This window comes from Hesperophylax consimilis, chromosome 4 (genome assembly GCF_061612785.1).
Source record: "Hesperophylax consimilis isolate HC1 chromosome 4, BYU_Hcon_1.0, whole genome shotgun sequence".
Classification (NCBI taxonomy): domain Eukaryota; kingdom Metazoa; phylum Arthropoda; class Insecta; order Trichoptera; family Limnephilidae; genus Hesperophylax; species Hesperophylax consimilis.
Window position 1 is genome coordinate 12885300 of NC_142839.1, and position 26320 is coordinate 12911619.

General features: G+C 35.5%; 1 protein-coding gene across 1 annotated transcript in view; it reads right to left on the reverse strand.

The window, feature by feature from the left end:
• Nucleotides 1-26320, reverse strand: part of LOC149424218 (LIM domain transcription factor LMO4) — a 362556-nt gene that overhangs the window by 165026 nt on the left and 171210 nt on the right. The window contains exons 3-4 of the mRNA XM_089631226.1: nucleotides 22475-22663; nucleotides 18962-19211 (exon numbers count right to left, since the gene is read on the reverse strand). Of these exons, the coding sequence (XP_089487352.1) occupies nucleotides 19067-19211; nucleotides 22475-22663 (334 nt within the window). The 3' untranslated portion in view covers nucleotides 18962-19066. The remainder of the gene's footprint in view (nucleotides 1-18961; nucleotides 19212-22474; nucleotides 22664-26320) is intronic.

Below are 26320 nucleotides of genomic sequence, written 5' to 3' on the forward strand. Positions count from 1 at the left end.
ACTACTAATTAGCAAGTAATAATTTAATGACACGCATACTTACAAAAGCATAAATAATAACTATCAAGGCCCGCGAAAATCAGGGGTAGGAATTCTCAACATATCAGTTCCAATTTTGAAAATGACTATAAAATAATATATTACGAAATTTTTTATTACGGGTTGGTACTTTATCGCTTGTCTGAATTCTCCAAGCAAACACACACGTCCAATGTAGAACATTATGACACTTTAATTCAAAGCAAATCAAATAGTTCATTAAACTGGAATTATAGATATTCACAACCGAAAGTAATATTTGTATTAACTAAAAAAAAGTAAAAAATTCAACTACTTTACCGCTAGTCTATTATCACCACAAAACCAATTTCGAAAATGACACATAAATTCAAAGCAAATCCAAGTTCTAGAGTTCATTGAACCGGAGTTACAGATAGAGTAACAACCGAAATGAGTATTTTTGTATATACTTATAATAATAATGCGATTTATTGTGACTCTAGATATATAAAATAATTAGTTTAGATCGGGATTGATAACGTATTTTTTGTTTCTCATTGTTAACACACGTGTAACGTTCTATTTTTTGAACACGCTTTTTCAATTGAATTGATAATTATGTCAGTTCTTTTGTATGACACGCTTTACATTACATATTATGTTTTAGTATTATATTTATGTGCTATTCTGTAATATTGTGATATAAATGCTTACTAACTATTTTAGGAAGCTTATATTATTATACAGATATATGTATTAAAATAACACAGGTAGGTTAGAAATAGTTAGCAAAGTGTTCCAAAGTAAATTTTACTATGCCAATTTCCTTATACGCGACAGAGAGAAAATCCAGAAAAAACGTAAGTGATTTTTGTTATTTTACGCGGGCGGAAAAATGTCTATAAAAAAGCAGTAAAACAAGTTATCCAATTATGCCAGTGAAATGTGTAGAACTCTCGGATTGTAAACAAACTCTAGATTGGAAAACTCCATAGTCTTATCGCTGTGTGGCATCTATTGCCATTGCCGGGGTTAATGCAGGATAATTGATGTAATTAAAACTTGGGGATGGCGAAATAAATCTGCTCGGAGATATGCCCCTATATCGCAGCCATTGATCGTGTCACGTGGTAAAGAACTATTGCAATGGTTATTAGACTGCCTCCGTGGCTGAGCGGTTAACTTAATAGAAGATTCAAATCCCTGAGAAGGCAAGGTGTAAGGGTATTTTTGCAACAACAAAAACATTCAATTTCTTGACCAGCACAAGCATTAAATTGAATACATTTAATAAATTTCAGGCAGTAGTGAATATCACGTTAATAAGGAGAGATTCTTTTAAGAATCAATGGAATTTCCTTTTAAATCTCTCCTCACTGACGCAAAATGCATCGATATACATCGGAAGAGAATTGGGTCAAGAGCGATATACTCGTACTCCATTGGGAAAATTGTTGGCAGGTTGGTCCTTCTGGTCATAACATAGAATAATCTATGAAATTGCTGTCTATTATCTTGTTGTCTGTCACAATGGGAGGATTCCTCTGTCGAGATCCAGACATTGAAGTATAGTTCTCCCCATCTCAGAGCGAAATTTAATCTCAGTATCGCCCTGGAGATATATCACCACCATTCATAAACAAAACCTCACTGGAAATGGTTTTAAAGGCATACCGCAGATGATCCCGTTAATAACCAGATCATTTATATCTAGCTTTAAATTGGGGATGTCATAGTTCCACTTACTCCGAACAGGTTGAACAGGGAGTTAAGCAGGGACTCTTATGCAGTAATTACCAAAACTATGGAAAATTAGCTAGCCTATATCAGTGTCGCAAATAGTACGTGATATAAATTAATAAGAAAAACAACATTTTTGGGTTTAAGAATTGGGTTGTTATCAATAGGCACACACTGTTCGAGGAGCACACTAGGAGCCGATTCGCCGGGAGAAAATTAATTTCAAATTGGAAAACCGGGCCATAAATTGTGGACTTAAGGCATCAAGTTCGCTTCGGCCGACCACATCTCCACAGTGCATACAACCTAGAGGCAATACGCTACATAAACTACACCCGTAAACCTTTGACATGGTTAACTGTGCAGGCGGCCAAAAGAGAAATTAAAAACGATATGTTTTTTCTTCTTCGAAAAATAAAAAATATTAAAAAATTCGATCCGACCGACAACACCTCCACAGTGCATAAAATTATATACATAAGCTACATACAAATTTCAAAAGCAGAGTTGTCTTTACGAAACGTTACTGATGCAAATTGTATTTTGCCTTTCTTACGCCTACTCATTGATATTAGCGAGAGCTGGACAAAAAGCGTGGGAATACGATAATACGATCATCGAATGTTTTCTCCTTATTAAAAGAAAGATTAACCTTTTCCATCGAGTCAAATCAAAAGTTTGAAACATGTTCAAGCAATGCATCTGTGTGAGTATTGTTTTTGCGGCAACCCTTGTTGCGATACATATTATACCAACTTCGCTATAAATAATTACCTACTCATAATAAGAATAAATTATTTTTAATTAATTGATGGTTTGTTAGTTAGTTGTTACAGTATTTTAAAAATTAAAATTTAAAAAAATATATTAATGATATTAGCTGATAATCATATTGATTAATTGTCCTTTTGCACAGCTATCCCGAATATCAACAGTGGGGACGTCTTTGACTATAAAGTTGAGTGTGTCGATACGTAAACGTGATAAACGTAACCGTATGAGTACGCGAATTTTTGTAATACTAAACACCCCCACCACGCTTGTTTACGTTAATTAAACAGGAAATGTTCGTTAATTAAACAAGAATGTTATAAATAAATTTGAAAACTTTGCTTATAATTTGTGAGACTTGCTCTCAGGGGGGAGTTGGGGAGGGGGTGGGGATAGAGACGGAATAGCCTGGGCGAGAGGGACGGATGCAGTTGCGGGTGAGAATTTGGTAAGTAGGGTTGTTCAAGAAAGGGGGAAAGGGGTCTTGTCTTATTAAATCCCGGACACAGTTTAATGGTGTAGCGAGGGTAGGGTAAGGCGGGGTAACTTGGATTATTCCGAATTTTCTTTAATTATTCAGGATTAAAGGTTTCGCTCACAAAAATAAATATTTCAGGTATTTTACAGCGGAGAGCTTAAATTCTTCCCAACAATTTCGTCACTATAACGTGATTATTTAAATATTAATATTAAACATTTTTCAACTTTCACAAACTATTAGGTAAGAAGCTCTAAAATTGTTATTCACTTTGATGAACTGGATTTTTTACTACAGGTCATAATTGAATAAATAAATATTTAAACAGTGTCATGATTACCAACTGTCAAGTCATGTCAAGAGTCGGAATAATGGAAGTTTTGAGCATGTAAAGCGGATGAACGTAGAAAGAGGTAAAAAAAATAAATATATTTGTGTGTAGCGCCCTTGAGGTAATTTTGCACAAAACGGCCCTATGCAAATCATCAAAATATTATTATTGTTAAGCGCAATGGAATGGAAGTGAGAGATACTCCAGGGAGATATCGTATAGTCAAGTTAATCACATACCCTAGGCATGTCATGTCAATCATAGGATAACACAAATGTATCAATATAGTCAATAATAATTATTATTGTACATCTATGAATAAAGCAATTAGTTCTATTTTCTCGGCCTACCCCTGAGGAGAAAAGGTGTGGTGGTTAAGTTAGATAGTTAGGATCACTTACCGAATATGAGACATTGATTCAAATTGCACTGAAAACGCAGATGTAGATACATACCTGAAATGAATTAAAAATATATGTTGTTAATTTATTATAATTATTAATTTAAAAGCAGAATTTTTTTTTGGATTTTTAAATGTTTAATTAAAAAATGTAATCAGCCGCCCACCGGGGCCGCCCCTGTGGTTGTACTTTGAGACTTGATTACTGTTACGCAAACTCAACTTTTTAGTAAGAATTTTCTAATGGGGTAAATTTGGTAACAAAACTGGAAATCTTTAGGCATTAATTATACAGGTTACTAACTCCGTAATGTATCCGGAGATATCTTAATTACTTGGCCCATTGGATTGAATTTATAACTGTGATAATTTTTAAAGTATATAATTCCGAACTAATTTGTATTGTAGCTAATTACATCAAAGTTTATTCGTTCTTCCAACTTCCAAGAGACTTAGGTGTACAATTATTTGAACTGGGATTTCATCACTGCATTGTGAGCTATGCAGCTTTTCACATAAACACACAATATAAATACGCTCGTGATAAGCGAAAAGAAGTGAAAATACAAAGAAAAGTACACTTCGTTAAGGGCCGATGATTCTAAGATCTCACGGTCAAAGTTTTAAGCACTGCCCTTAGTCGGGGTACTTTCCAACTTTTCCCTTTAACTTATTCTTTCCTTAGATTTTGTTTTTGATTTTGGTAGCTACTTATCCAGAAATTAATAACTCTGTAGGTAACTATGTAGGTTCATTATTTATATTAATTTCTATTAAATAATTACAAATTAATAATTTGACTGACATTTGTACTAAAAGCTCTGTCTGTAAAAACCTAAAGTTTCAGGAAAAAACTACAAAAATCAATGGCGACACTCGTAAGAGTTCTAAATTTAAAAACGCCATGACGTCACCCGTGAACAAAGACCCCGTAGTATTTAATGTTTTTTCGTCAACGACGCAGCGCATAAATTGGTTGGTTCCCGGTTTGAAATTTATGGGATAAATGTCTGGGCTAATTAGAACACTACTCCGGACATACACACACACATACACAAGTATACATACACACAGCCGCACACATAAACCACCAATACACTCTCGCATTGCCAATCTGTGGTCACACACCAATACACAATGTAAGGAGGCGACCAGAGAGAACAAGGATAACAAAACGCGCCCCCAAGTAGAAAAGGATAAACCTAGCATAAAAAACACATAAAATACTATAAAAATATAAATATTTCCTATTTAGTGCCTTCACTTGAATTTAAAAAAGTAATTAACCTATTTTCTTGCCATTTCATTTTCCCACGTAAGATATTAGATATTATGAGTATTTTCGCTTTGTAGTTGTACTGGGAAATGAATTTAAACGGCTTGGTCGCAATAAATCAATACTGCCACTCAAATAATCTACATGTGCATCCTCACTGCAAATTGTGCAAGGAAAGAGTAACACGACGCACTAAAACACGGGTAGTACTATAAACATATGTATAAATTAAGTGGAGAACGAGTACACCTACGCTGAACGTAAACAAAATGCACATCGCACTCTAACGTTAACAAAAAAACTTACTTCCATAAAAATTTAATACCTGTAAAAATTTTGAAGTTACTAACTTACATTACATTAGAAAATAAATTAACTGATTTCTACAGCGTCCTTGAGGAAGTATTTAACAAAAAAAGGCTATATCAAAAAAAATCCTAGATTAGAAATTGTAGATGTTTGATGGCTCTTCTATTAGGATTTCCTGTTCCTGGGAATTTGCAGTTAAATGAGGCTGCGCCAATGTCCAAAGTGTTACTCAGCAATTCCACTTTGTTGAGAAACACTTTTCAACATTTTACAGCCTCGATATTTCAAACTATTTTACGACCGCGTTGAAATTTCCAATCGGACGGCTTTAACACCAGATGTTAAATCAGTTTTCATATTTCAATGAGTCCAAAGGATGGAGGCAGAATTTAGAAAAAAACCGAGTAAAAAAAATTGATTAAAAATAATAATAATAATTTAACGACTTCTAAAGAAGGAGGTAGCGTAACACGGCGTAATACTCCAAAATTAAGTCACTATAATCCTTGAACAGTATTCATATAAAAATATAATGTGACGTCTTCCTTTCCCATTGATTGACCAATTTAAGAAGGACAAATAAAAATGTAAAAAAAACACTAAGAATGGGTTGTTTCACGGTATTTGGATAATAGCATAACTTTGTATGAATAAATTTAACTTTGAAATTTTACGAATTGTTCAAATTCTATGAAGCAACCTGTCCTTAGTTTTAACCACGTTTATTGGTTAGGCACAACCGACATGTTTCATAAGCAATACTCATCTCTTAAGGCGATGCACTACGTCGTGTTATATTCTAAATTGAGCCGCTATTAATAACAACCTTTAAGTAGATAGCGATAAGGTTTAAATTCCCGCTTAACACCATCCGGCTGTTTTGATTTATGCAAGAAAAAAACATGGCAAAAAAGTGCCTTTTATTTTATTTTGTGAATGTTCAGGCATAAATATTTAATTTTTTTCGATCATTTTATAAATAACTTAACTTGCCACATTATACAATAAAATCATAACCTAAAATGGGTTCGTAAGTAGGAGATTTTGAACTTTAAAGTAGTTTTCATAGGTCTTTACATTATTTTTTTCTGGGCTTATAAAAAGACTTATCTAAAAAATACTCGATTATTTCAAAGGCCAAGATGTATTCTACTCGCAGTATTTAATTAAAGCATCTTAAACATTTCTAGGCGACCAAATTTTCAAACCAAAAACACATAATTTTGCATTACTACGTATGGCATCGCCTTAAGAGTTTACTTCAAATTTAAAAAAAAAGAATGGTTAAAGGTGTATTGAATTATCACTGTGTTGAGTTGTCATGAAACCTCGAAGGTCATAACGACAATGAGGTAAAAATATAAAAATAGTTTTGCTGACTTATAAATCTCACAGACACAAAAATTGATGACGCTATCATAGCTAAAAGCTTTTTAAGTTTGGATTTTCAGTGGAAATTACAAAAAGATGTTCGCAGTTAAGAAAAACAATAATAACATGCTTCCAAACTCGCATCTAATCTAATTGCTGCGACCAGTTAAGAAAACCAAATTCTTGAGGCAAATAAGTGATTTTTCCACACGAACTTTTCTTTTCTTTTTGACTTGTTCCCCGTCTTTCGGACGGTACCGATCGTGACTGCAGTCGCGGCGGTGCGAGATGCGATAAAGGTCGGCCGGTTGGGGAATCGAGCCGGGGACGGATAATTAACTCATACACTAAGTTGACAGCTATGGACAAATTTACTTTTTGCTCGCCAGCGGCTACTGCACGGCATGAAAAACTCGCCTCGACATTTCTGAGTGAGAATTGTGTAGGATTTGGATAGGGCTGCCTCTCGTCACGACACTAAGGTTGGGACGTTTCAAAGAAAATCGCTTTTTAATTTTTTTTTATTAGTTGCAATTGCAAATTTTGTACATTTTTCATTTTCACAAATTCATTTTTTTTCACAGTCCTCCTCACTAGAGTTTCCTGTTCTGAGGCGGCCTGTAGTCTTTGTATATTTTATGTAGCCATTTTGATTTTGTACTATTTATTTAATGTATTGTTTTATTGTTGATGTGTTTAATTTTTTTAAATCCATTTTTTAAAATGTTATTAATATAATGCTAAGCGATAACAGACTGATCACGTGGCACTGAATGTCACCAAAAAAATATATCATTCCTATGTTTGAAATATTATTAAAAAAACTGTGTTTACGTTGAAAACATATTTCAATAAGCAAGTTCACATGTAAATAAAAAATGGATATATTATTTAGGTTAATAACAAATTCTCCAGAACTTTGTAATCATTAAAAAAAGAGAGCAGCCAAAAATTTTGGGAGAAATTAGTTGAAGATAATATTGGTAATTCTGAATTTGAAATATGAGATCGATAAAATAGACATAAAACAATTTGGTCCCAATAGCAGAGTGGTTACAGGCGTTACCTTGTAAACTATACTAGACTGCACTAGACCCAATCATAAAGGCACAGAAAACTATTATAAAAATAATTCATAGGCTTCCTCTAATTACTGACTCGAACTATTATGAATATTATGAATGTGTTTGATGCTCGGCAGACATACGCAAAAACAATACTCACTCACCTATACACAAATATACATAAATACTACGAAAAAAGATCTAATACTCGCTGTACTCGAAGCAATAACAAAGACTTACTTTAAATTCCTGTAACGCACACTACTTTTGGTCAACGAAACTTTAGATATCTTGCGACAAGACTTTACAACATTCTTCCTGATAAAATAAAAAAATGTCATTCACAAAAAAATTTCAAGGATAGCGTAAAATTTCGATCAAAAGTAAAGGGACTTTACCGGTGCACTCATCCAAATTCGCAGTTATTGATGCAACCTAATTATTGTATGTATTTTCATATAATTGTAGGTATAAACGAACTTGGAAATGATGTATTGATATTGATGCTACCTAACTATTGAGTGTTCGTATTTTTATATAATTGTAGGTACGTTATAGTACTATAAATAAACTTGGTAGATAGCTGCCTCAACACACGCTAAGCCTAGTGAGGCGGGCTATGATAAACCTTAACACATAACTACATTAACATTTCTATTATTTACATTTATTTTACCTACTGTTTATATATTACTTTCCGTTGATAAAATTATATACTCGTCTAATTTATAAACCAATGTACACAAAGCAGTCTTTCATGTATTTCTATAGTTAATGTTTGAAAATTTGTCACAATAAAGATATTATATTATTAAAGAAAAAAATAAATAAAAAACAGAGATCTTTGCTTCGATTCCCAGTAGAGACCGTTACCTTTTTTTAGTTTTCTGTGTCTTGTTCTGCTTCATGTTTCGTTTAGATTTATTAGTATTATCTTTGTATTCAGTAAAATGCATATTTATTCACTTTCATATTACAAGAAACGATGCATTGAGATTTATCGGTCTGAGAAACCTTAACATATTCACGAAAGTGACTCAAAATTAAAAGAAAACTCCGCATTTACGACTTTTATAGTTTCTTGCACACGCCATAAACTAATTGAATATTTAATACTGTAACGGAATCAAAGATTTCTCCAATTTTTTTTATCTAAGTTTCGTGAACGTTTTTATATGCATTTTATTAATTGAAACCGTCCGATGAACTAAATCAATAAATGACGATTTATTAAGCCATAAAGTTTACTAAAAACACTTATACATTTCTTGGCAGAAATGACATCTGAGTAAAATACTCTCCATTAAAACGGCTGACGCTCGTAAAAGAAAATAATTCAATTATAAAGATTTTTATTGCTTTGTTAATATTTATGTAATTGAATTCAAAATAAATAACGGCTGTTGATATTAGAGCGAGTGTAATAAATATATATTTCTCCATAGAGTTTGTTATTTATTTCAGCGGGAATGCAGCGTGTGCGTGATATAATAAAGTGCCACTGTCGTTGGTAATGGCACGAATAAAATCAAAAGAGATCTCTTCGATATGATAATCAGATGGCGACTTGCCAAACTTCTAGTATATATTATGAATATTATGATATGTGTTAGGTACGCCACTGGAGATCATCTGTTTGCAGTTGAGAACAAATTCTCGTGGGCGCGCTTTGTTCCCAGGCCAAGCGCAGGGGCGTACGACGCGGTCAGTTCAGGGTGGGCGCATATTGCAATTGCTTTGATGGCCCGGCACATGTTTTACCTTTATGGTTTCAATGTAGCGCTCTACAGGTCATCGAAACGAGTAATTTGAAAAAAACGTGAGAAATAATTAAAACATTTTAAAAAGTTGTTCTGAAAGGATTTTTAATTATGTGACACATTTCCAAATGTCACCTCGAATAACGTACGCTTAGGCATACATGGGAAAACTCGCAGAAAATTTTTTTTTTTTATTATAATATTAGAAAATGGCAGATGTTATGGTCCTGCCACTGAGAGCGCTTTTGTAACCTCTCTTTCTGTTGCTGTTTGCTTTATGAGAAAGAGAGAGAGATCGCGTATTGCAGACACCTCATCACCCATCAACCATGTAATAAAATAGATTTTTAATGATTTCTAGTAGCCAGCCAATCAAGGCCACTTGATAATACTCGCACAATCTTGTAAAATTAACTGATATTTGGAAAAAATAGTACGACTGTGAATATCTCTCAAAGAACGTCGTTCATTATATTTTTCGTCCGCACGATAAAACACGATTATTATTTTCTAAGCCGTTTAAGGGTTAAATTACGAGAGGCTAGAACTTGATCCGCGACTGTCTGTTTGTGTACTTAGTTCTTCTAAACTACGCAACGGATTTTAAGAGGGTCTTCACTATCATGTATAAAATTTCTTCCGAAATGTTTACATATTTATATATATACATAATACATGCATACTATATTTATAGGAAGTAGAGAAAAGTGGCGCTTACATTGATAACGCTGGCTAAACGTTATGAGATACATACGTTAGTAAAAAGAGACCTTACAACCTAAAAACTTTACCCCAAACCATTTATAAATCCCCGAGGAATGCCGGGTACACGTCAGCTAGTTAGATAATACATGCCTCGAGTGAAGGTTCTATGTGACGCTGGATAATATTGAAGGTGCACTTAGGATATGATACCCTTATGAGAACCGCGACAAATAAAATAGTTTGTTAAGTGCGTACTTAAATATTTTATGCCTCGCCAAGTGGGCAGGACGTGCAGCCGCTATATTCGTTTTGAATTGCCTGTTATTTTTAAAGCCTAACATATTCCTGGCGCGTTAAATTTTCATAATAAAAACATTTAGTGGGCGTAATAATCACACCATTAACGACATATTGGCGTTTCTTATGTACAGTACGACACCGTCACATCCGAATATCGGATGGGTGTAATTTTCATAAACAATTCGAATAGCTCCGCAATCTATCCGTAGCATAACGAAGGAGTAGTTAACTGCACTCGATTTGTGAAAGCAATAAAGATCAAACAAAAGGAAGAATGGACACATGGCCTTTGCTAAAACGTACATAACTACGATAACGTGCCACAAGCTATAATTTTTATGAAATAGTCAAGGTCAGGAGAACGTAATTCATTCAGTACTCTGTGATATTGGGATATACTGATAGCGCAGTTCGAAGGGGTGGTACCCGTCATCGCCACCCGCCACCCCATTATCTGTTAGTGCCGCTGTTATTGCAGCATAACGGGTGCTCAGTGCTAGTGCTAGTGTTCAGTACTCAGTCGTCACAGCTTTCTTTCTCCGTCGTTGGGCGGGAATCTGAAGGGGGTTAAGGCAACCCCTCCGCAGTGGCTTTTCATGTCGGAAAACGATTCGTTTTATTAGTTCTGCGAAGGCCCTTTCTCTTTTATTCCGGGATTGATTGTTCGCTATACTGTTGTTCCCTTGTCGCGTCTTATGACTCGTTTCGCATTATTATTATTGCTTTTTTTATTTCGCGTAAATATTTCGCTAATTATTTATGGCCCCCGTCGGCGGGCCGTGGAGCGTAAACGGAGGAAACGATAATTGTGATTTATTGTTGCCTTTTTTCATTAAAACGGGAATAAAAAAGTATTGTTTCCATTGAGAATGGAGATGGCGGGAGCGGTTGTATTATTCCTCCACTGTATCAAACGCGAAAGGAAAGGCTTGGATTTATCTGCTTTTCGTTAGCTCTGCTGTGGGATTAATAAATTAACAGTTTCAAACAAAATTATTTATATCCTCTCTTCCGGAGGATCATTTTTTTCATTTTAGGAAACGGTACCGCAAACTTGTACACCGATATATCTGTCCTGATGAAATTATACGTTCGATCCCTTTTCAGTGATGACTTATTTACATTTTTTATATGACATGTGGGAGCAATAAATTTTACAGAATGTATTTATCAAACAAAGTGATTCCTAAATAATAAAAAACCTGGTACAACTGAATATAGGTTTACAAAATATTTATAGAGTACCCATTTTAACGAATTTCTGTATCCTTGCTTAAAAAATGTAATAAATTAAAAGCCGACAGAATGAAAAAGGGTTGTATTAGGTTAGGTTAGCACAATGGTAAAGCGTGCACTTGGAAAGCGAAAGGTTCCGAGTTAGATTTTTGGTCGATCAAATAGTTTAAAAATAATAATATTAAAAAATTGGTAGTAATATTAATTAATTAATAAAGAATCGGACTTGTAAACAGATGACGCAACAAGGGTTGCGCCATATCTCTTCAGCCGATATGTTTGCCAAGTCTTAGATAAATATCAGTGGGCCTATTAGGTAGGCAGGTCTATGGGCAGGAGGGTTCACTTGCTATCTCGTTAATTAACAGGATTCCTGGCTGATGTTAAACTGAAGGTATACGGGGGTATCGTGTCCCTTCAATTGAATTAGATATTACATCCTTGACCTGACCTTGGGAAACTATCGCAGTGGGTTTATCCCTCAATTTCATCTACAAGGAATTTTCAATTACATGTTTTAATTATTATATCTTGGTAACGTTCTGCTCTCAGCTATTCGAAGCACTATCTTATAAAATCTTGTAAGCGATCTGCAAATGTATAAAAGATCTAGTATATAAAATGAACATCATTAAGACCTACACCATATACTACCTACAGTAAATTATTATCGCTAAAAAACTCATTTATTATAAAAATAAAAATAAAATTATAAAAATTAATATTTAATGAAATTTTAATTTTTATAATTTATATTTTATAAAAATAACTAATTAAAAGTCTCTCATTTTTATAAATATATTTTTCTAAAATATATGTACTTATTTGTATATTTTTAAATTCTATAATTTTCACTAACCTGACGAAGAAGCGATTAGCTTTGCAACATGTGGATTATTATTGATTAAATGTGGTGCATACAAAGTATTTCATTAAAAATATGTCACAAAGTAATTTTGCAATTATCGAAAAAGTTTTTTTACTATTATACATTTATTTTAAAATATATAAAAATGATTGACTGAAAATTGAACCCTCCTACCCAGGAACTGGAGTCGACAATACTAATCTCGCCAAATGCCAATCGGGTAGGACCGATATTTATTAAGTAGATTAGCTGCTGTAATATCATCAAATTTCAGAGAAATGATCCACAACGAGTCTGTCTTCGAGTTTCAGCTCGATCGGATGCCGGGAAGTGGTTTTTTTTTGTTGTGAATACCGCACAAAAGTCCCAACTGCTCCCCACCGTCTAGAACCAGTGAAACTATGGCATCCGCAATTGAAGTATGTTGTGAGACTGAAGGTAGTGGAGGAGTGGAAGGAGATGAGAAGAGGAAGGTGGGGGAGTACCTGGCTATTCAGATCTGGTCACCAAACACGGTTGAAGCCATTTCAACAAACGTTTCAATTTTAAATACTTAGAGTATCTTCCACTCTGAAACGTGCCGCAAGTAGGCATACTATATATTATTTTTAATAAATAAATTGATATTATATATTATTTTTAATAAAGAAAATGGGAAATAAAAAAATCATCCAATAAAATTTACTTGCGCACGCCGGGTTAATTTCCACTTGCAAGATTGGCAATAATTCATTAATTCACAAAAACAGAATCGAAATTCAAAAAGAAGTATTTAAAATGGTGTTAGAAGTAATGCTTGTAAAAGCTCTTCTAATAGGACAAACAATACTGCATTTTGCCTTCTTTTTTAACAGTTAAAGAGTAATTTCATAGCCCTAAAGCTCATGATGGAAACAGCATAGCGAACTGAAAATACCCTAGAAATTCTTACGTGCGAATTTCAACGCTCACAGTTCGAGAGAGTTTGCTGCTTTCATCTAACAGATTTCTGCTATGTAGTTCATATTGTATAGGTTCATCAAAAGATCAAGGCAGGTCAGAGAGCTTATTTGCGTAATCTTCATGATCAATGATCCGGAGGATATCGGCGCATCATTGACTGAGGAATGCGAGAGATTGTTTCTGATACGCAACCATACGGGAACATTTTTATAATTAACTTAATTACAATACAGTATACAGTACGCAGGTAATTGGTCGTTGTTACGAACTCCAAGGGAAAGGTATTTTAATTGTAATGACAGCAATTTTCCAATAATTTCTCAATGAGAAAATGTGTTGTTTCCTTGAAATTAGCGAATCGAAAGTGATTATTTATAATTATTGCTATTATGCAAGTCGACTTGGAAAATGTAGACGTATTTGAAAAGCAAGACTTTGCCTAATAAACTATGGTATGTACAGTATTTTGTGCAATGTACACAGCTGTTATACATACATGTAAAAGGCTTATGAACATTGCCTGGAAGATTTACAATATATATAAATATTATAATATATTTACAATATGTTCACGTTTATATCTTTGGGGCGATAGGTTTAGGAGTTGCAATATTTGAACCTAAAAAAGGTTGTCTTTGGTAGGCTGTGTTTCAGTAGTTAACTTGAAAAAATTGGAGATTTAATGTTTTGACCTCAATTTAAAAAACTATACAAACAAAAAAGACATATGTTCATGTTCGCATTACATGTGCTCCTCTTAACCTAACTCAAATGCGTTTCTCTTCCTTTTATTGCCCAATTTATTGTGATCCCCACTTACGATCTATCTGTTGGGTTAGGTTAGGTTAGGTGAGGCATACACACTTAGACCGTGAGCATGTCGATAGCCAATTTTATCTTCTAACGTATTTTGCACGTCATTTTCGATGATATTTTGTGGAGTCAAGTACCTATGAAATATAGTGTAAATACTCATTGGATTCAATATTGTATTACGCCAAACGGATACACAGTCAAAAGCAAAATTCGGTAGGAACATCTAACCGTCAAGTACAATATTGGTGTGTATTAATTGGACAGGCCATGGAGAGACTTACGTTTAGAATGTATTGCAGACGAAATAATTGCTCTGAACACTAATTACTCCACAATCTCACGAGTATTTAGCTTCCATACTGGAATTATTAGTTGGGAGAGAAATTTATGTTATGGCCGGTGGGGGTGGGATGGGGGTGCAAGGGGTGGGTAAGGGCAGATCGGGGGAAGTGGGAAGTGTTGGGTGAGTTGGCGTACAAAGTCAGATACATCGGGCTGGGTTAATTATCTCTTAGAGCTGAACATCAAAGCGGTTTTAGCAGGCTGCTGGGGGGCTAACAATGGCCGCGGGCGCCCACACCGATGTACTTGATGATGGAACAGAGTGAGGATTGCCTGACCATACAAGCAAGATGCTTTGTATCGGCATCGGCATCGACAATATCTGCCCAAACAATCGGTATGTTCTCGAAATGGGAAAAAATCAGTTGGAGATTTATATCACAAGTTCTACCTCGAACGAGCATCGAAAATATTCACGAATAATACTAGCGTACATACGTACATGTTACGTTCAAAATGAAGTAAGATACCAATAATTCGTTTTTGGAATAGAACTAATTTGAAATATTCTATTTGTGGTCCTGCTACTAAAAGCTCCGTTGCTGTTGCTACCCCTCAGTGACTTTTCCCTTTATTCTCTTGCGTGTCATACAATCTTCTGATACTCCTTTCTCAAAAGTTAATAGTATGCTGTGAACATTACAGAGCTTTCATACTTTGTAGACACCCAACATTAAGCTGTTATATTCATTAAGTTCAGCGGACTATGAATATTGATTATTTCATACTAATGGCGTGTTGGAAATTAACCCTCGACCTTATAAATACGAAGGCACCGATGTTACGTTTACATGCTGGCACCCGTTTACTCACTGAGTCAAATTTTTCGTAGAGTTCAAGGTAAAGCAGTTTCTGCGTTTCTTTTTAAATCAATTTAAAAAGAAACACAGGATACGTACATAATATTACTTAATTATTGTTTGAGAATGTGATTTAAAGATATCTCAGATGATCTAGTATCTATGGTCAATATTTGACAAGTGTAAGAATGATAATTTTCTAAATTAATTAAAATTTGTGTCATCATTCGAATGATATAAATATCATAACTCTATTTCGTACAAAAATGTAAACAAAGGTCCACCAAATCAAATAAACCAATTAAAACTATTTTTGAAAATTTAGAAAAGAAAAAAAAATCATTAATATTAATTCCACTAATTCACGATTATAGGAGGCACTGCGGGAAATATTTTGCGATTATGTCATCTTTTAATTTTAACTGGAGTGTCTAAACTGTTCTGACGTGAAACATTATTTTTGAAACCACGTTTTACGAACAAGAATAACGTTATGAACTTTGTACCGTGTTTTTAACTGTTTGTACCCTGTAAATAATCTAACCTAATCTCAATGGTCCGTAAACATTTATACATATGTGGGCATTAAATTAAATTTCCCAAAACCCTTAGCTGCTTAACACTTAAAAAATAAGGGTGCTAACACGGCAGCCCTGTGGGGGTTGTAATGAAAAGGTTTGTTCGGGCCTTCGCTCAAGGCAGCGCTGCTAACCTCCCTTCTTCTGGCAGTGACGCCGCGGTGCCGGGTGCCGTGACCAGGAGGGCTTTGTAAATAAATGCTGGCTAAACCAATTTGCAGCCGCCCTGGGTACACGGGCCGCCCCTGTACCGCACAGGCGGCCCGCCCATGGAACACGGAACCGCGCCGGTCAAAGGCAATGGAAATTTTGGGTTTTTGGATTAATTGAATGTTGTAAAAGTGTTTGCTTTGTATTTAGGATACAAAAACAGGATGTCTTTTAAGGCTTTTTTTGCATCCGAACCAAAGTGTGCAATTTTCAAGTAATATGCTTTAGATACCTACGATTTTATAACTATATGAAGCTTAACGTTTTATTTTTAAATGTAGGTAATATAATGCTGTTATGAAATTTTTGAAAATTATTTTTGCAAGTATTTAGAATTTTTACGAAATAATTATTAAAAAAAAAAATTCCACCCTAGGTAAATACTTAGGGGGAAGTTTGCGTGTAATAAATAGAAAGTAGATATGTAGGTATCTGTTATGGTTCAATTTTCTGATTTTCAAAGAAAAAATTTAGAATGACCATTAAAAGTGTGAAAATATTTATACACGCAGAAACAAAAAACGTAAAAAAACACTAAAAACCAACGATATACACAATAGGGGCGGAATTGTCTTAACCCGTGGGCGGGAAAGTCAAGGCAGGTCCTTGCCGACTTCGTCGTACACTTGGAAAACCATACCGACAATATGCGAACGCAAGTAAAAAGGTGTATCGGAATTCCTTTGTTTTCAAACGCTTGTAACGATAATGGTAGCCACTTTGTTATGGAACCATACTTTTTTTACTGTTTGACTTCGTCGCCCGACCATTAGTGACGACAATTAAGAACATGCTGCGCGACCCATCTTCACCTTTATGAGGACTGTTAACGAAGTTCTAACACGATATTGTCCACTGGACCGGCTTAAGTCTCCCTAAAGTATCTACCAGACCCATTTACTATCACACTGACGACCTGTTGATGATCCAAGATTAAGACTATAACGAAATACAGCCTTTAGATTAGTGAAATCGCTTCAATACTTTCAACCATCTTATTTCAGGATTTCGGAAATAAAAATATTCATTTATTGTATCAATCATAACGGTGGGCATAAAACGCTACCTTTGGGGTGATGCCACCGGCACAGCATACTAAAACTTAACGTAAACAGGACAGAGCGCCCAAGGGCTATACCGAAGACGAACACCGACCGTTACAGGTAAAATTGACCTCACACGTTTTATTATTTTGACAATAAAAAACATTTATAATGTAAGACCGCTAAAACTCGCGACGGTAATAAAATGCAAAGTATACACATCCCTGCGGGCAAATGGCGTTCTAGTGCATACCAAAACAGATATAAAAACATATTTTACATATCCGCCTTACGATTTTTACAGGCGCAAGTCATCAAAAATTAAGGTGTTGTTGAATCCATCCGCAAACAAATAAAAACCGTGTACAGTAGCACAGTAAATAACATGTTTAGCGTTTTATTTGGCTCGATAATGGCGAGAAAAGTAAACAGATAAAGAAGTTACAATTACTTACTGAGATAAGATAAACTGTGTCCTCGATAAAGAACTGGGCCAGCAATGAAGATAAATATCATCGGAAAGAAATTAATATTTTTGAAATCACGTGTTTTAATTCATACAAAGTTTGTCACGTTTTGGGTTCAAAATTCGTTCATTTTAATCTGTAAGATAAGAAAGTCTGATTAAAGATATTGGCGAATTCGAGCAGCTATTAACTGAATTGGTTAAAATAAGGTATACATAAGTTATTTATATAAAATTATTAAACTATTAATCATTGCCACCTAAGGACTGCATAATATGCAGGTTTTGGAAGTGGAAAGCCCCAAAAGATAGCTGAACGTCGTATTATGAGGATGAAGAAATTCCGACTTAAATGAACTAAAATTTACAATCCGGAAAAAAATGTACTCTAACAACTGTTTAAACAAAAAATGTGAAATGCTTTTTTGGTTAGTTTTTCCAGTGCTATTAAAAATATCTGCTACTTCTGCGTATTGCACGGAGAAAAATGATCCCGTTAAAAAGTGAAAGCATGCCAATTTCCAGATAAAATATTAGTCATTCAGAATATATCGAGAACACGTGTTCTTTTCTTAATAAATATCACAGCGGAATGTCAATATCAGTATTCGTATAGACAAGTGTTTCGCCGTCCTAATAAAACATTAGCTTTTAACTGATGTTGTGAACTATGTCAATGCCTCCAATTCCGTTTGACGACTATATTTTAATAAATTAACAGTATTTTATATTAGGAAGTTTTCTTCTTGTGGTTACCTAAGCCGTGTATGCGTGGTACAAGGGAGTGTAGAACGAATTGGTATTGAGATTGTTGCCGTGAAATATATTTTTAGTTCGAGAGACATCAGATATCTTTTGTCATATTTTTCATTAGATACTTATAGTTCACATTTCCAATTGGAGTATTCAGTTTATTATTATAGATCTTGAAAATTTTTCTGTAATAGAAACTAAGTGATAGTAAAGCAAGTCTATTAATCTGGATGTCTATGGTCATACTCAATTTGGCTCCGAACAGCTCTGGTATATTGAAATTTCGACATTTCAAAACTGCATTCAACTAGGGTTTATGACTTGTCTGAAAGGGGACGATACAGGGGATGTAGTTTCAAATGTTTTCCCTAGTAATGATTACATTCTTCAAAAGGATTTTACCTGTTCAAAGTCCGGCTGAGTGTCCTCCGCGTCGCTGGGTGCGGGCCCCCGTGCGGGCGGGGGCTGCACGGGCGCGGCGCGGGGGCGCGCGCGGACGGGCGGGGCTCAGTCGCGCGAGCGTCGCGGGCGTCCCACCTTGCCCTTGCGCACCGCCCCCGCGGCGCCCCCCGCCGCACCAGCACCCCCTGAAGCCTTCAGCAGCTTGTGCCAGTCCTGCTCGCACACCAAACTGCCGGCCAGCATGTAGTATCTAAGGAAGGATAAGAAGATGTTTTTAAAAAGCTTATTTTTGTCAATGTCGATAATCAGATCATAGTATGATTTATTTTCTTTAGCCAACGCTTCGTACGAAGGAGGAGGTAGAGCAACACAGTATAATTGCCCAAAAGTAAATCACTACAACAACTAACTTAATAACTTTTGGCCGTGAAAATCTCAAATCACATTAGTAATAACGGTGATTCTCAAAAATAAATAGAAACATACGGATGGAAGCGTGCCGATTGTCACCGAGCTACGGATTATTAAAATGGCGGAACCAATGAAAGTTGTGGGTTTGGCGTAGGTAGAAACAAAGGCGGGGCGCCGCTGTGGGTTGATGCTGTTTGGAGTGTGGGTGAATAATTTCAGCATCACTCGTTGTGCGTTCATAAATGTTTTTTTCCATTAACTCCAGACAAGGGGCCTTAAAGAAAACAATTTACCTTATGGCATAAGTCATCTTTGGGGATGTTGTGGATGGGTCTTAAAGAGACCCATGTTTTAGGAGGGAGGAAACACAGAGGCCGACAAATCTTTCCATAGCCGAGCTGTTGATTTATCATACAAAATTTATTCGAATCATTGATGTAGGTACTTATTGATAATGTGGTATTAATATAAATATATTATATTGTAAGGTATGCCACATATTAGGTACGCTATATGCTTCATGGCTTTGTCTATTTCAGCATATCGCTCGCCATACACTACCAATGGGAATGAATTGCGAGCGATACGCTGAAATAGGCCAAACAACGAAAATATAGTGTGGTTTGTCACATGCTTAAAGGTCCTGTCAATTATAGAAGAATGGTCACTGTCACGCATCAATTCAATTTATTAATTTTAAAAACATTAGAAAATTGTTAATTTTAATGCATTGTCAAAATACATTTGTTGAGAAAAATTCTTAGATAAATATAGACAGTGGGTATATCAATTATAATAGTAATAACAGAGCTTGCATTTAAAAGGCAGCGTCATTGATGCTAAAATGACGATAAATAACAATAAATAACGATATCTGAATTGATTCTATTCAACAGCAAGATTGCTTTCCTTTAAAAAGCACAACACTTTATGTCCTTTATGAGTCCAATGTTTTTTCATAATAATGGGAATGTTATTCTGCAACAGAACGGCAGGCATTGATAATATAGGCGTTACGTATCTATTAGACATTTCGAAAAGAGATCTTCAATAATCTTCTAATTTACTCTTGATCGGTAATTTATGTTGAACAAACGGATTAACTGTCTTGCAATGAAATGAAGAGGTCTTTAGTTTAGACTAGACTAAATAAGAATGCAGGAACTTTAAAAATAAATCAATTATAATACAAGGAAAGGTGTCCTGGGGTGCGTTAATTAATTTCAGGGGAGATTGCACGTGAAAAATCAGAATACAATTTCTACCTTAAGGCGATGCCATCTGTAGTAATGCAAAATCATGTGTTTTTGGTTTGAAAATTTGGTCGCCAAGAAATGTTTCAGATGCTTTCATTAAATACTGCGAGTAGAATACATTTTGGCCTTTGAAATAATCGAGTATTTTTTAGATAAGTCTTTTTATAAGCCCAGAAAAAAATAATGTAAAGGCCTATTAAAACTGCTTTAAAGTTCAAAATCTCCTACTTACGAACCCATTTTCGGTTATGATTTTATTGTATAATGTGGCAAATTAAGTTATTTATAAATAATATTTATAATATTCTCCTGACGAAGACAGTGTGCTTCCGAAACCGGTAGAGTGCAATTAAAATTAAAGTGTTCTAAAACAAATTTATATCTTTTATTGTACGTTTTTTACTAGTAGTTTCATGTAGAATCACCCCTGAAGTAAATGCACTGTACCCCGGGGCACCAGTAAATTTGAACACAAAAACTGAGAAGAATTCCATGTATGGACTCTTTACAAATTAGAGGGCAATTTTAGTGTAGGGTAATTCTAATTCAGAATTGCAGCTATAGTGCAAGTCTAGGTACGAGTCAGGGGCAATAATTCTAACCTATGGGGTTGCGGCCACCCCCTCTGGTGAGGAGAAATCGCTTGGAACAGGACCCCGTCGCGTCGGCTAGGGGAGCTAATGGCAAATTCACGATAAACTTATCAAATAAATATCAAATTGTAAAACAAGTAAGGGAATTGCGGGAATTTATCCAACATGAGATAGATGATTATAAGAAATAACTCTGTGTTATAATCTCCATTATTTCAATAAGTTCTTTGTGATGATATAATAATAAACGGTTTATTATCTTCCTTTTTTTATAACAATTAAAGATAATGATAACGCACTGGGATCTCCCGTGCTGAGGATATCTTTTAGATATTATTACGTAAAATTTTTTCTGAAATAATTGTAAATATAATACGATGTTGGTTTTTGTTCAGTTGTATTTGTTGTCAGTACCTATATTTTCTATTTCCGATCTCGACGTAATGTATCCAGCTTTTTATTTGAGATTTAAATGTTATATTTTTATGAGTTTTGAATGAAAGTGGGATTTGGTTGTAGAACTTAATATCGTAGTATAGAAAGCATTTTTGCCAAAATTGTTTTTTTTTTTTTTAGTTACTTGTTGGAAATGATTTTGACCCTGAGATCTAATGGTTCTAACATACTTTCTTTTGTTTTGTATTTATGAATAGAATTGTTATTACATATAATTGAATTGACATGACGTTAAGATTGTTGAAGATTTCGTCAATGCTAGTTCTTCCAGGGACTTTCAGAATAATGTTCATTATTGCTTTTTGGGTTTTAATTAGTGACTTCGGGATATTGTCATTTGCAGTGTTCCATCCGTGAAGATCTTACGAAGAACGAATTCTTTTATTTTGTAAAACTGGTATAATAATATTGTTATGGCATATATACAAATTCTACACATTACATGGCAATGTGTAGAAATTATTTGCTGTTACAGAATTAAAATAACGTAAGGAACACTAAATAAATAAATAAAATAAAGGAGACCAAAAACAACGACAATATATATTTGCTTTTAAATCATGTAGATTTTTTTAAATTAATTTTACTTGCCCTTTATTATTATTGTAGAATTTGATCCTAATATTGGTATCATTTCAGGTATGAAACCCAAATTGGCATCAAATTGCTTGAACATTATTCAAATTTAATATGAACTAAGTTTTGAGGAAAATTATAGATTGATTTTTCATGTCGCTACCAACACATTCGTAATACTTGGTTGGTAAATTGAAGTAGAAAAAATTGTGTTTGTTCACCTGTCTCCGGGCACGAGGTGCGACCCACACTTGGAGCACGCAAAGCACTTGAGGTGGAATACATGGTGCTGCGGGGGCGCGGCGGGCGGAGCACCTGGCGCCCCCTGTGGCCCCCCCGTTCGCATCACGAACTCACTGGCGGGGATGGTCTGCCCGCACGCCGCGCACGCGCCAGAGCTGCCGAACATTCTGGAACAATTGGGATAAAATATTGAATTAAACAAATGTATTGATAATGTGGCAAATGATAAACATTGATGAAGAAAGCACAACATTGATTAAGACAGGGCACAAAAAACAGCTCCTTCTTTTCAAAACCTCCGAAGCGGTAATACTTTTTTCGGGTCTCTATCACATCCCAGCTGATGTCTTCGTCCTTGAAGGTGTAGTGGTACGCAACTACTTCATTCGAACGAAATTCTAGAAGTCTCGATTGTTCCAAACAAACTTCTTGGATGTTCTTTTATTTATTTGTTTGGAAAATTCTACATAGCAACCAAATTGTTCCAGAAGCTTCTTCACCTTTTAAAATCGACAGCATGAAGAAGTCAGTCAGTCATCAATCTGCCATCAGTTAACAAGGTGCTCAACGAGTGATAATCCGCGCACCTCACTTGCGCGAAGGACATTCTTCCCGGCTCTGCGCATGGACTCCATCGGGACATCATCATAGCGCTTTGACCAGATCGCCGTTCCTGGCCAACGCTACGTGGATTACAGCGCCTTGGTTCCAGCGTCTCTGACCAGCGCTTCATCCACTCACCATGACCACCACGAGGACACGCAGCATCCTCACTGGTCTACCAGCTCCCGCTCAACCGCATACAAGGTCCACCGCACCTTCGGCATTCTCGTCAGCACTGGAGTACTGATTGCCAAGATCGCCAGTGCCTGACAGACAACGAGTCCGGTCACCAGCGCCCGGCGTCGACTCACAGACCCGCGCTTGACCTGCCATCACCGCCTGCATCCGGAGAATACAACATCTGTCCTACGCCCACTCTCATCACGGCCCTGACTCACAAAATAAACACTCTGACCTTCACAACATCTTTCATTCCGTGCCTCCTCACCAGATCTCCAAAAAGGAATACATATTATAATATTCCGTCAAGTGTTCGACAGTGGCAACAGGCACCGGAACGGTTGCGTAGCCTTTTTCATACGAAACTTAAATTTTGACTCGAGGCCAAAATACCCAACCAAACTGAATAATTATTTTTTTAACTAAAATTTACAGCAAATATCTAGTACGGACATTTGCTACTTTATTTATTTATGTTTTAAATTATAAAATATAGGATATTAAAAAATTATCATGATTTTAAATTTAACTTTGGAAATTAATGACAGTTATGTTTAAAATAATATTGCGTAATTTACTATACAAAAAGGATTAAATATAAAATATAAATAAATAAAAAAAGAAATTCGATGCGCGTATCTTTAAATCATACACGACTGATTAACGTTGGAATATAAATTAAAATTTCAACCCAATAAAATTGCCTTTTTTATGATGTTTTATTGTATACTTTATTTCTAATTATGTATATTAACTCCAGGTAGAGTAAGATTTTTTTAAAGATTGATTTATAAATATATCCCTCGGCGCAAGGCGATGGGTCGAGAGACCAGTTGGAGAGGTCAAAGGGTCTCCCCAAACTAGCCTCTCTCGATCTGGCACACCACGCAGCTGGTGGGCACGCGCATCCTGTACACATCCACACCTCACCCGATGAACCCGCGCACCCCTGCTAAATCACCAAACGTAACGAACCACTTGGGATTACCTATGGCAGAGGTGTTGGTTATGCAATAAATGATTCCTGGGGTGGTTCTAAAATAATAATAATTGAATTCTTCAATGGCTTATATAATTATGTAATATAAAGATAAGAAATAAAGAATAATTATTCAATTAGGTTGGGTATTTTGGCAAATCCGTATTTAAGTTGTTTGAAATTTTTTTAATGATTAACTAATGTTTATAAGACAAGGTTTTATGCATAGCATAAAGGATAGCAAATAATTATTCGCGGCTTTTATTTTTACTCGGGAGATATTATCATTGATATTTCAGGAGACTAATTTTTGCTTATAATTATTTCCGTATGAAAAAGACCGCGCAGCCGTTCTTCCTAAGGATGCATAAGTCTTCCTTCCTACCGCTATATCACAACGCTATAAAGTAGATGGTCGTCTAATGAAATTGTTTTTATATCAAGTAGATAAATAAATAAATAACGGTGTATTAATGACAGTTACTAGAAATCTTTACTTAAACCAACCCCATGCATTATTCAATAATGGGCAAAACCTTCGCTTTAATTAAATGCAACATCTTATTTATTAGTGTACGCGTACGGTATAAAGGTTTTCGCCATATGAGAAACCAGTTTTACCAATAAATTGATTCAGATCTAATGAAAAACCTCGTTGAACCAAAGTAGCTATTAAACCTTCATTTAACAAATCCCTAGCAAGTTCTGGTATACGAGCAACATCCGAAGGCAGTAAAAAAGGAAACACGCGTACTGAAGCCCCGTCCTCGGGCGATGTACACAAAATGAAAAGGCAATTAAACAAGGGTATCATAAATATCGTCTAATTAAGCAAATAATGCTCCAGGTGTAGCACTTATTTATTATCCATAAACCACGACGCGGTCTCAGTATGAAACAACATAAAGCACTTATTATCCATGGCGCTTAATTGCCGCAAAGATAGGCCGAATCGGCAATAAACTAGATTATCGGTCGGCGTAGGGAAGGGGGCAACATGAAGGGTAGGAGACTGCAGAGCCAGAAGGCAGGACTCAGGTCGGCGAGGTTAAAGGGTGTAAGCTTGTAGTGTTGTCGGTGAGAGGCAGGGATACAGGCTAGTGCTAGCGGCTGGTACACCTTTAGTCCTACAAGGGGCTATCTTGTCGTGATCGGGGAGCACAGTTTGCGCACGGTCCCTTCTTCTTCTGTCGGGGATTAATTATTGCAGAGTTAGAGTGCTCCTCCTAAATAGATTGTGAGTCGTTATTTTAGTACACGGTCAAAGAGCCAAATGTTTAAATTTAAAATAAACAGTCGCTATATTCACGAATTTAGCAAAAAGTTATTTAAAAAATTCAATGCGATGCCTTTCAGTTAGTATAAAAATAATAACAAACTTCTTATAACACATCAGTTTGAAATTTAGTTCATGAAATTTCTACCAACAGATTTAAATGAGAATATTTACTCAAATCAGAACCTACCCGTAATAACATCATCTTCAACTCACGAGGCTTCCAGTAAACTAAATTCGATAAAACACATACTTGTTAATGAGAGTTCTGTGCCTGATTGATCCAACTTTTGTAATGTTGGCAGCCCAGGGCTCTTTCCCGTCATGAGTCCTTCATCCAGGCAACTTGGGCGGTTCCCTCACCTCGCTACCTTCCTGCTACCCTGGTTCCTGGTACCTGTGCCTCGGAGGGGGTTTTAAGGGACTCAAAGGGGTTCTTGCTTATACACCTTAATTACGTGTTTACCCCCATCTGTCCGTAGTAAGTAATCTGGGGTACAAGCTCCAGTTGGGGTATCAAATCATGTTCAATTTATTGCGATGAGTTAACGAATTATACAACACGAATAACCGGTTTACATCAACAGATTGAAAATGTCTTTCTTTGAATAGTTTTTTTTTTCTTGTTGAAAGAAAGCTCGATTGAATACTTAAGATGATTGAAATCTCGACAGCAACTATTCATAATGAAAACAGAGGATAAAATTTCTCCTTCCTTCGCTTTGTATGTTCTACTAGTTGCCTCCTTTTTCTCGTACCCCGAGATCTCATTCCGTCCCGCAAGAG